The 12,038-nt window shown below is 38.6% G+C and overlaps 1 protein-coding gene across 1 annotated transcript in view; it reads right to left on the bottom strand.

Moving 5' to 3' along the window:
- The window catches only part of LOC148876246 (exocyst complex component SEC5A-like), a 167,743-nt gene that overhangs the window by 37,842 nt on the left and 117,863 nt on the right, over window positions 1–12,038 (bottom strand). The window contains exons 12-16 of the mRNA XM_088966427.1: window positions 6,638–6,764; window positions 6,351–6,561; window positions 1,803–1,918; window positions 1,460–1,697; window positions 478–568 (exon numbers count right to left, since the gene is read on the bottom strand). Of these exons, the coding sequence (XP_088822553.1) occupies window positions 478–568; window positions 1,460–1,697; window positions 1,803–1,918; window positions 6,351–6,561; window positions 6,638–6,764 (783 nt within the window). The remainder of the gene's footprint in view (window positions 1–477; window positions 569–1,459; window positions 1,698–1,802; window positions 1,919–6,350; window positions 6,562–6,637; window positions 6,765–12,038) is intronic.

The raw sequence follows: 12,038 nt of genomic DNA, 5'->3' as shown, positions 1-12,038 counted from the left end.
AATAATATTGCAGTAGGATTTTTAGAGAACAAGATGAAATGAAGAAAGTTGCACACCCTGGAAACAGCTTGCACAGTGTCACATAATCTAATAAGCAGATATGTTTTTACCCAGTTCAGATTGAACAATGCACCTACCTCCAGCCCATGAGATTTCACATTATGAGGTATTTTCCCCCTTTGACTTTGTTTTTTTAAAAATTGTATCACTGCAAAGTGGATTTCTAGTGGCATACCAAAACGCAAATGAGCAGTAGAATTTATTGCAACTCAGTTGAAATTTTAAATCTTGAAAAGGTCATTAAACCAAGAGCATCCCAAGGTATTGTACACAACCATAGATACAGTAATAACTGTTTCCCTGACCACAAGCTCTAGTTATCATAACCAAATGATTCCACCAATAAAACAATAAATAAAATGGAAAAAAGAGAAAACTCCAACAGGGATTTCTCCAATCAATTGAAAAAAAAAATACCTTTACGGAAGTATACTGTCCCAGGACCTTCTCTTCAAGTGTGGAAAAACACATTGCTAAATCTCGTACATCACTGTCTTCATCTTTTTCTCTGCAGTACCAAAGACTGAAGATGAGAATGCATAAAGCTTCCAGCAGAAAAGATGCTAAAACTAACTGGATTTTGAAGTGAACTTTACAGATAAATGCACACTGTCAGAGAGGTTAATAGTTTGTGCTAGGAATCTGCACTGACATCTCTCTACATAAGAGTTCATAACAGCGTATTATTGTTTTGTTAGAAATATCTGCGCTGGGGACCCGTTCTTGCCATAGTGCTGTCTTCGCTAATCCCTGAACTGGTTGCTTATGGACGCTTTCCGGAGGTTCCTTTTTGTAGTCAAGGTGACATCTAAGGCCATGGTAGGAAATAGCACAGTCATCTAGAGAAAAGGAAAAACTAAGAGTAGTGTGGAAACTGCAAGAGGCTAACAAAGTAAAACTGAACTTTGATGGCATCTCTTTGGGCAACTTGGGATTGGCTAGAATAGGTGGAACAATCAGGAACTTGGAAAGTAAAACTGGTGGCTCTATGTTCAGGGCCAATATGCATTACAAACTCAGTGAAGGAAAAGTTATTGGGCAAAATGTAAGTGGTATCTTGGGCAAAATGTAACAGACATATTCCATGGACTCTTGAACATATTTTCGGGGAAGTTGAAAGATTAGTAAAAGATATAAATGCTGATTTCAGGTGGATTAGAAGGAAGGCAAACGGGCTAGCAGATAATTTAGCCAAACAAGGGGCTGCAAGGCAGCATCTATATTGGGCCTCTTTGTAATATTAGTTATGTTTTTTGGGGGTGACAATTTGATCATCAATTTGTACTAATCCCACATATATTTACTTCATGAATAAAAAAAAATTGCTGACCAAAAGAAACATAACAAACAAAAAAATAGAAAAAAAAGTTGCTCCAAGTAAAAGGGCAAGAGGACACACCTTGACTGCATCCAAATATGTCTGTATTTGCTGTACAATTCATAAATAAGCTCATCTTTGCAATATCCAATATTACTCAAGACTATCAAAAGTTTTTGATGTGGATCACCAGTAATACTTCCAGGGTGAAGATCTTGCTCTTTCCCATCAGGTTCATGTACAAATCCATTTTCTAAACCTGAAGTTTCATGGTCTGACTTATTCTCTGTGAGTTCACTTCCAACCAGCTCTAGAAAACCTGAATAATGTTATATCATAAAATTCCACATTATTAGTACTAAAAGAAAAGACAGAGAAGTTCAAATAAAAAAAAACAAGAGTAACAGTAGCTGAACCACATTACCTGAAAATTTGAGGAAACAGTTCATTAAAGCAAATCTTACAGATTCTTGAATTTCTTGGAGCTGCTCAAAAATGTCACCCGACTTTGTAGATGCATTCCTTAGATTCTGAATCATCCTTGAATAAATAACAAAAAAGATTGATAAAAGTGGGAATAAGAGTCCATTCAGGAGTGAATATTATTCTGAATAAGGAAATATTGTGTTTAATATTATAATAAAAAGATTGATAAATATTTTATTTAATATTATAATAAAATTTAAACAAAAAATAAAGTACAACATAAGGTGATAAGGTCTCTGGGTGTTTGTAGTGGTGAGCTATGCCCCTTGTGTGTAGCCCAATGAAGCAAAAAGACAAAAGAAAAAACAAATAAGTGACAATGAATGAAAGAAAAAGAAAAACTACCTCAAATCACATGACTGGTAAGTCAACTTTATTTCAGGCATATAACCATCTCTCTAGGAGAGATAAGGTGAGACTGGTTGATGGGTCATTCTCCACCATAGCCGGTCAAGGAACCATCTCTCTTCCTTTTGGTCTTATCCTCTCTAATGTGTTGCATGTTCCAAAATTACCTACCAATTTACTTTCCATTAGTAGTATTACTCAATCTTTGAACTGTTCAGTTTCCTTCTTTCCTTCTTTCCTTCTTGTGTATTTTAGGATTTGGCCTCAGGGAAGACAATTGGTAGAGGAAGCGTGGTGGATGGTCTCTGCGTGCTGGAGAACAAGGCCGGTCTTGTGGCTACAAAGTCTTTGAGTTCGTCTAATGAGAGTCACTGTTAGACAGTGTATGCCCTTAGCTCCAATCAGATCGATGTACTTGATAACATTTATTGTAAATGAATAAAAGTTCATAATTGATTCATGTGATTTGGTGTGTTTCTGTGTAATATCCTTAAACTAAACACTTATGAGACTCGTGTTAGTTTAGAATCTTCAAAGCCGTTGGATAGATCTGGGAGATTTATCCTGCCAAGGCTGACACTAATGTGCCCCCAAGTTCGTTGGGGTGGCATGTCTCAGCTACTAGGGTGAGACCTGAGGTACATATAGTGTAGGTTTTCTTGAAACCCTGAACCAGACCAAATTCCAGTATTTCCCTGGACCTTGGAGATAGATGCGCAAAACTGGAATGTTACACCTGACCCCTAGACTCAATTATGGTATTGCACTAGGTGTCGGATTGGGCTGTCTTTGATATGCCAATCAGTGAGATCCTTAGAGGGGGTCAAAACCTAGGTATGTTGGGACAATCCGAGAATTTACCTGAGTGGGTGATCATATTGACAGGATCAGCCCCTTTGTCAGACAAAGTGAATGATTGGGAATGCACTGTCTCTGATGGAAACCTAAACTCCCAGCAGTGGATTTCAAATGTGTTTGAAATTTGTTTTGCAAAATATATTTATATAGAGATATACGTATATATATTACGGTTTCAAATTGTTTGCAAAAGGTTTTAATTCCCGGAATCCATGTGAGTAGAGAATGCAACACTATACCTTGCAGCTGAGGGAGAGGTCCTCTCTTGTCGGGCAGTGTTTGATCATTAAGGACTAAAGGGTCAAGTGTAAGACCATTAAGGGTAATACCTGATGGGCTAATCTTGCATTTGCCCATAGTCCTTGGGTTTTCATAAGGTGGCTGGACCCAAGAACCATTTAGTGTAAATATTGGGCCCATTAAGAGCCCATGGTGATGGACTCAAGGGTTCACTATGTCCTATAGTGAATTCGGCCAGGCCTTGTAACAGAGGTTAGGTTGAACCCATGTGGCTGATGTATAGATCAATGCTAGGGTCCCACACCATACAAAGAGAGCCACGTTAGTCAGCATATTAAAGGGAAAGTGAGATATGTGACTTAATGGGCCTAAAGCCCATTTCGAACTGGTCTTAAGTCAATTAATTAAAAGGGGGCGAAATTTGATTTATAACCTGATCAGGATTAGCTAAAGGATAAGATAAGTCTTATCCATTTAAGAGTCCAAATCCAAATATCAGATTTGGATCAAGAAACTCTCTCCTGATTGGATTAAGAGGTTGATCCAAAGAAGGCTATAAATAGGGGGCGAATTCCTCGGTTTAAACACACTCAACAACCTGTAGAATTCTCCCCAGTTCTTGCCGCCCCTACCCAATTCGATTTCCACTTGTGGAGCTGATCAAGAAAGGTTCTTGATATTGTTTCTTGCTGGAAGAAACAATTCAAAGTCGTGCTCACCAACCCTTGTTCGATTCTTGCTGAAGAATTTAGGTTCTTGCTGAAGAACCATCCTGCTGATCCTGCCTCACCATATGCTATGTCATTTTAGTGGAGGCGGGTTTTGGTCTTCTCTTTGGGCGTGAACACCTACGTTGGGAGCTATTGTTACTTCATATCAAGTATATCCCTCTCTTCCCTTTTGGTTTCAGATCTGGTCCGGTTTTGATTCAATAACGAACCTTGAAAATGCAGTTTTCTAAAGGAAGGGGGAATTGTCAAGACTGTTGGAACAGACCAACAGAAGGCAGTTAGTCAGTTTTACAAGAGGAGGCCACATCAGCTCAACTAGCCAGCCACTTGTAATAACTGCCATCCACTTGTAACAACTGCCATCCAATTGGATTGTCAAGATTGTTGGAACAGACCAACAAAAGGCAGTTAGTCAGTTTTACAAGAGGAGCCCACATCAGCTCATCTAACCAGCCACTTGTAACAACTGCCATCCACTTATAACAGCTGTAACAGTCAAGATTGTCACACTATAAGTAGTAGAGCAGAAAAGGAATAGAGGACTCTTTCAGCATTAAAACTCTCTCTCTCTCTCTCCTTCCCAAGAATTCAGGAGGTTGGCCCCTCGAAGAGCTTGAGTTAGGCAGGTTCCTAACATAGGGTTGAAAGAGAGATTTTCAAATATAATCTCCTCTTACACCCTAATTCCCTTTCATTAATCTTAATTTTCAGTAATTACAGAGAGGCCCCTTAACTGGGCGAATAAGCTTTAAGTAAACATAACAAAATTAAGGCCCATTATCAACGTAGAACATAAATAAAAGAATATTAAACAATTGTTATGCAAGAGAGAAGAAGAGAGGAAGAAAGATTCGAGAGCCAAAAGAGATACTGGCAGCGCCAGCTTTTTAGTATATATACTAGGGTAACAGAAATAAAAAATAAAGAAAGTTACAATAGTACCCCTGCGGTACTATACTTAGAGAATTAACAACTTTTAACACTCCCCCTCAAGTTGGGACACAGATGTCAATCATGCCCAATTTGTCACATAGATCATGATGTTGTGAGTGGTGTAACCCTTTTGTAAAGATGTTTGCAAGTTGATCTTCAGAGCTAACACAAGGAGTACACACTTCCCCTGTGACGACTTTTTCTCTGATAAAGTGTTTGTTGACTTCGATGTGTTTAATTCTATCATGTAGCACTGGATTAGCAGCAATGTTTATGGCTGCTTTGTTATCATAGAATAGGGTCATAGGTCCATCCACTGGAAAGCCCACCAAAAGAGATACTGGCAGCGCCAGCTTTTTAGTATATATACTAGGGCGATAGAAATAAAGAATAAAAAGAGGAGAGTTACAGTAGTACCCCTGCAGTACTATACTTAGAGAATTAACAACTTTTAACAACAGTCAGTGGGCCATTCGGCCCATTCTCTCTACACCTTCTAACATCCAACTTTGGTTTCTAAGAGGCCCCTTCAACATCTCAAGTTTTATGGCTACTACTTCAACAATAAACCTATTTTCATGGAGGTTGCTCTATGGGAGGAAGACGGACCTATGTGAAATTCTGATATAATTTCCCCTTTTGTTTATTTAAGCCATTGGTTTCTGGGATTAGGGCTGAGTGAGAGTGGACATTTTGTTGTGAGTCTATAGAGAGGTCATCCATGTATCTCTTGTTCTCATAGTGGATCTTTTTCCCTCTCTTCCCATGCATGTAGGCTACTGAGCCGAACCATGTTAAATCTTAGTGTTTTCTCTATTTCTTCTTATTTTCTTCTTGATTTGTTATTCTATTTTATGTTAGTTGACAAGATAAACTCCTGGGATTAGATATTGGTTTTTCAAATGGGATCTGCATACTATTAGAGGGAGAGTGGAAGTTGGGTTAAGTCTCAGTTTTTGCTATAGTGGGGAGGGTTTGATGTACTCACCTTATGTATTCCTCCACTTAAAATTACACTGATCAAAGCCAAGTAAAAGATAGTATATGGCACAATCATTTAAGTTTTTGCTATCATTAACGTATATGTCAGATCAATCATTTAATGGTGGCATTTTATTGGCTGAGAACCAAATAAACCCTACTTAACAAAGCCCCATATGGAGCTCCTGTTTCAACATTCTACTCAATCAAGGCTACTTGAAGGAATCCAAAATGCCAACCCAAATAGTTGGAAGTAGGAAATAATAGTGATGAAAGGTGGACATCTGAAATACAGATCTGCACATCCACAAGCAAAAATAAAACACAGAAACTACAGAAATCATACAAAAACTTTAGAAGAAAATAAACTTTGACAGAAAGTTTAGAAGACTTACGAATTGATCTGATCCATTGCTGAGCATATCATTGCACGGAATGCTAGAGGCAAGGAAGATATGGTGTATGGAGATTTATTCCTTTCAAAAACAGAGACTAGTGCCCATGATTCATCTTTTGATATTGCTTCTGTCATTGACCGCATCCATGAACAGAGCCTCGATATGTAGATCTTTGTGATTTGCAGATGGAGTGAATGCAAAGACATAACTGTCACATTCAAACCAAAATAAACTCAGAAATGAGAAAGCCTGAGGAGACAATAAACTGTAGTATGAACAAGTACCAGCACTAGGAGGAGCTGAATCTTTCCCTTCAATAGCTTGGCATGTTTTAGATATTTCCTTTACAGCATCACTCATGTATTGGCATAGAATATTTGATTCTTCAAGATCATGAAATGCATTAAGGACCTTCATAGCACAATAAGTTGTTTTGAATCAATTTCTTCAGCCAAAAACAACTAAAACAGCATATTTAGAACAAGAATAAATGGCCAGTCAAGAAAGGGCACTTATCAGTCACATGTTGGAGTACAAAAATATAAAGCAGATGAGCACAAACATTTCTAAAACATATTAAAGAGCTAAAACTGAGCATATTTGTGAAGCTAGCTTATTGGAATGAAAGAACAATCAAGATTTTTAAACCGAAGCCATACAAAGGTAAAAACATTCTGAAATATGCAAAAATATAGAATGCTATTTTTTGTAATGATAAAAGATTTATAGGTACACCCTTTTAAATTAGTATCTTGTTCCAAATCATCAAGCAAGGCTATGTTGTCCTGTAAACTTAGAGAGTAAAAGCTACATGATAAAGTAAAAGCAAAATTTAAACTCATAGAAAGTACGAATGGTTCTAATAGATGAACCAAATAATTTCTTATACAATAAAACCAAAGATTTAACTTCATGTTTGAAAAGAATTTCGAGCTGGCTCAAAGTGGTAATCATGTCCACTAAGCGAGCTATAACACTGCTACTCCACACATCTAAAATATTTTGCCAATTGATGAACCTACAATTTATCTATATTTTATGAGGTTTTTGCATGGATTTTTATGCCGGTTTTATTAATTTTTGCCTTAATTTAGCTTAATGCTAAGAATAAGTTCAGGGATAATTAATCCAAGAAAAGGAAGGAAAAAGGCAAGAAAAGAAGGTTCAAAAAGACCAATTTCAGTACAGCCCGGTCATGAGAGCAAGGGAGTTTTCATTCGGCCCAAGTAGTGCAAGCTAACTCTTTGGAAAACCCAAGGGAAGAAGCCTAGCAAGAAGGAAATTTCGGCCCAGCCCATTTTTAGTCCAAATAACAGCCTAGAGTGTAGCCCACATGAGCTCAAAAGCAAGCTAAGTTGTAGCCCAAATAGCAGCCCAAAAGGAGCTAGGGGCAGCAACTTCTAGGAGTTTCTTGAAGAGAAGGAGGGAGCACTCTAGAAGGTTCATGAGGGGTGTAATACACCCCATTCTAGAGGCTTCAAGAAGGGGCAAGAGCCCCCTTGAAAAACTATATAAGGAGGCCTCTAGGAGGGGAGAAAGTTGTTCAATTGCTTGAGAGGAAGGCTCTCCCACTCTTAGAGGTTCGGCCACCTTGAGAGAAGAAAAGAGAAGAAGGCTAGGCGCAAGGAAGAAGAAGAAGAAGGGCTGAAGGAAGTTCAAGACAAGCAAGCTAGAAGAAGAAGGTGAGTTCGAATTGAGAGTTTGTGATTCAAAGATCTTCTGTAATAAATCATTTGTAGTTTCATTCTCTTTTGATTTGAATTCAGTTTCATAGTTATATGTTCTTTCTTCTTTCTCCTTGTTTCCATTCTTCCTTGATGTATTTCAGCTTGTAAAATTTCAGTTCAGCAATATAATTCTTTTTTATTCATTCAAATAGTCATGCATTGTATTTGAAGTTTCTTGAATAAGGGTGTGATTGTAGATTAATTCGGCCAACTAACCTTCAAAACTCAGATCTGAATTCTCAGATCTGAGATTGCAAGATCTGAATTGCTTGAAAGAGAATTCAGATCTGCAATTTTCAGATTGGGCGAATTAATCTACAGCTTGGAATTCCTAGAGTGCTTGAGAGAGACTCTAGGAATTCAGATCTACTATTCAAGAACTGAATTGAGTGCAAGGTTAGAGATAACTTGCACAATTCAGTTGGTGATCAATTCAGATTTGAATTGATGCCTTAGAAGTGTTTGAAGAAATGCATGCATGGGGATTAGATTCTTGCTAGAGATAGAAGAACCGTCACTCATGCATAGGATGAACATGCATTTGAGAGAGGCTGTTCATGACCTTGGGGTTTCACCAAACCAAGGCTCAATCATGATTCATTCGAATGATCCAAATTGATAGATTGCTGAATTCTGAGATTGACATTTACTACTTACTCTTCTAACCTGAATTGAAGGCAATTGGGCCAATGATTTAGATAGATTTTAATTTAGGATTTCTTAGCTTTCATTAGAGTTTTGATTTATTTGTTGATCAGATAAGAAATGTTCAATTTAGTATTGGTAATTGTTTCCTAAATCCTCGTGGGAACGATACTTCACTCACTACTTTATTACTTGAACGGCTAGTGCACTTGCTAGTGTCACAATGAGCCACACATCACCAATTTATGGTATAATACTATTTCTTCTACTCCACATAGCACCGGTAGTTTTCTTTGGCTAATATGTCAGTTTTACTAAATATTTTTCATGTCAGTACCCATAGATATGGAAATATATCAGGAAAACATTAGAAAATATATGGACATTTTAAACCACGTGTGTAAGTAGCTCATTGGGTGAAAACATTAGAAACATTCCAGCCTTTCCCCACTGATGATATCAATTGAAACTCACAATAGGTGGCAGATTTGTCCTCAGTTCAGCAAGAATGATTACTATAATTCCTGGTCCCCTTCATCCATGGATGCAATCAAGTTGTTAGGAGTGGTCTTTCGACTAAGGGTGATATGGTCTGTTCACTTTAATTTATACTTTATATTAATTGCTATTTTACAGGATTGTACAGGATAAGTTACTCCCCCGCAAAGGGGCAGCAATGTCTTTGTACACCTTGATAATTAATATATAAGAAATCTGGCTGCCTAGGGAGATTACTTTTATTTTCTCCCATTCTTTCTTCATCTCTTCAATCTATTTTCATTTATCTTTCTGTTCAAGCACATTCTTTTTCTAACCTAGGCTGAATTGAACCATGATTACATGTTATTAGAGCACTAGGGGAGGCTCTATAAGGTTGCAATCATTCTCCTAGTGTTTGGATTTTCTTTTGGAAAAGTAAACTCCCCAAGTCAATGGCTATATAGGCATGCAATAAGGGAGGTTAAAAGGCTGGCCAAAGAGATGACAGCAACCTTTACATGAACATACAGGCTAACATGCTGGCAAGACAAAGAGTGAATAAAGATCAGTTCTATTTGGAGGTTATTTCCCCGACAGACTTGTTAATATATGTAATAGTGGTGTTGAGCAGGAAACCAAGAAGAAGAAGAAAAAAGGAGAACAGAAAGAAGAATAAGAGGCAACTGAGTTAAGGCCTCAACAAAACTTAGCTTCAGTCGAGTGAAGCTTTCTATTTATACTGTTCTGGCCGTACATAACAAAAAGTATACAGAATTACAAAAATATCCCTGCGGGTACTAAGCCTGTGTACAGTACATATAATACACCTGTTAACACTCCCCCTCAAGTTGGGGCATAGATATCAATCATGCCCAACTTGTCACAGAGACCTTGATGTTTGGAATAGTTTAGCCCTTTTGTAAATAAGTCTGCAAGTTGGTCTTCAGAGCTGATGTATGGAGTGCATACTTCGCCTGTGATGATTTTCTCTCTGATAAAATGCTTGTCAACTTCAATGTGCTTTGTTCTATCATGTAGTACCGGGTTGGCAGCAATACTGATAGTTGCCTTGTTGTCATAGAGTAGAGTCATGGGTTTACCAATTGGAAAACCCAACTCTCCCAATAGATTCTTTATCCACATACCTTTAGCTACTCCGTGTGCCATTGCACAGTACTCAGCTTCAGCACTGGATCTAGCTACCACGGTTTGCTTCTTACTCCTCCAAGTAACCAGGTTCCCTCCTACAAAGGTGCAGTAACCACTAGTAGACCTTCTGTCACTTTGAAATCCAGCCCAATCCGCATCTGTGTAAATTTCAACCCTCAAGTGTCCATGTTTCTAGAATAATAAAACAGCACCTGGGAACTTCTTAAGATACCGTAGTACTCTCTCTGTTGCTTCAAGGTGGGTGGACCTAGGTGCATGCATGAACTGACTGAGGACACCAACAGCATATGCTATGTCTGGACGAGTCATAGAGAGGTACAACAATCTCCCTACAAGCCTCTGAAATTGCTTCACATCCTTAAGTGGTTCACCTTGACTGTCACTTAACTTATGGTTGGGATCAATGGGAGAGTCAGTTGGTTTAACCCCAATTTTTCCAGTGTCCTTAAGCAAATCTAGGACATATTTCCTTTGAGAGATGAAGATACCCCTTTTTGATCGGGCAACCTCAATCCCAAGGAAGTATTTGGCAGGACCTAGATCTTTCACCTCGAACTGAGTGGCAAGGAAGCCCTTCAAACTTTGAATTTCATCCTTCCAGTCACCAGTAACAATTATGTCATCCACGTATACTATTAGGGCAGCCATTTTACCTTCTACTCTTTTTACAAACAGTGTGTGATCTGACTGACATTGCTTGTATCCCCTCTTCTGGACCGCAGTATGAAATCTGCTGAACCAAGCTCTTGGTGATTGCTTTAGCCCATATAAAGACTTCTTCAACTTGCACACCTTTTGTTCACTTCCTTGAGCCAAAAAACCGAGGGGTTGAGCCATATAAACCTCCTCTTCAAGGTCACTATTCAAGAAGGCATTCTTGATGTCGAGCTGATTTAGATCCCATTCAGATTTGCAGCAAGAGAGAAGAGGACTCTAATAGAGTTCGTTTTGGCAACAGGTGCATAGGTTTCTGCATAATCAACCCCATATATTTGAGTGAAACCCTTTGCCACTAAATGAGCACCCATAATCAACCCCATGCTTAACAATGAACACCCATTTACATCCAACCGGATCCTTTCCTAAGGGAGATCAACAAGTTCCCATGTGCCATTCTTATGAAGAGCATCAATTTCTTCTTTCATGGCCTTCATCCATTCTGGTACTGAGAGAGCTTCTGCCACATTCTTGGGAATAGGGATACTGTCAATGGAGGTAAGAAAAGCACGGAATGAAGGTGAGATGTTCTCATAGGAAACAAAGTTGGAAATGGGGTGTTTGGTGGTACACAACCTAACACCTTTCCTGTGGGCAATGGGAAGGTCAAGATCATTAGCAACAGGGAGGTTGGGAGTCAAGTTACCTGAGTGAGTATGATCTTCCCCAAAGGAATCTGATGGCATTTGAGGTACGACTTCTGGATTCTCCTCAGCTCTTGAACCTGATTGGCCTTTACGACGACGAGAAAAAACACAGAAAGGTGGAGGATCAGAAAGAGGAAGGGGAGAAGGAGAAGGAGAAGGAGTAGGAAGAGGAGGAAGTTGAACCAGTTTCTCCTCATACCTACACTCCCTTGAGGAGAAACAGGAAAGAAGGGCTCATCCTCAAAGAAGGTAACATCCATGGAGACAGAATTTCCGTGAAACAGGATCAAAGCAACAAT

Source organism: Nelumbo lutea, chromosome 1 (assembly GCF_056320005.1).
Source record: "Nelumbo lutea isolate HS-2025 chromosome 1, American lotus-T2T, whole genome shotgun sequence".
Taxonomy (NCBI): domain Eukaryota; kingdom Viridiplantae; phylum Streptophyta; class Magnoliopsida; order Proteales; family Nelumbonaceae; genus Nelumbo; species Nelumbo lutea.
This window is presented reverse-complemented; position numbering and strand designations above follow the sequence as displayed.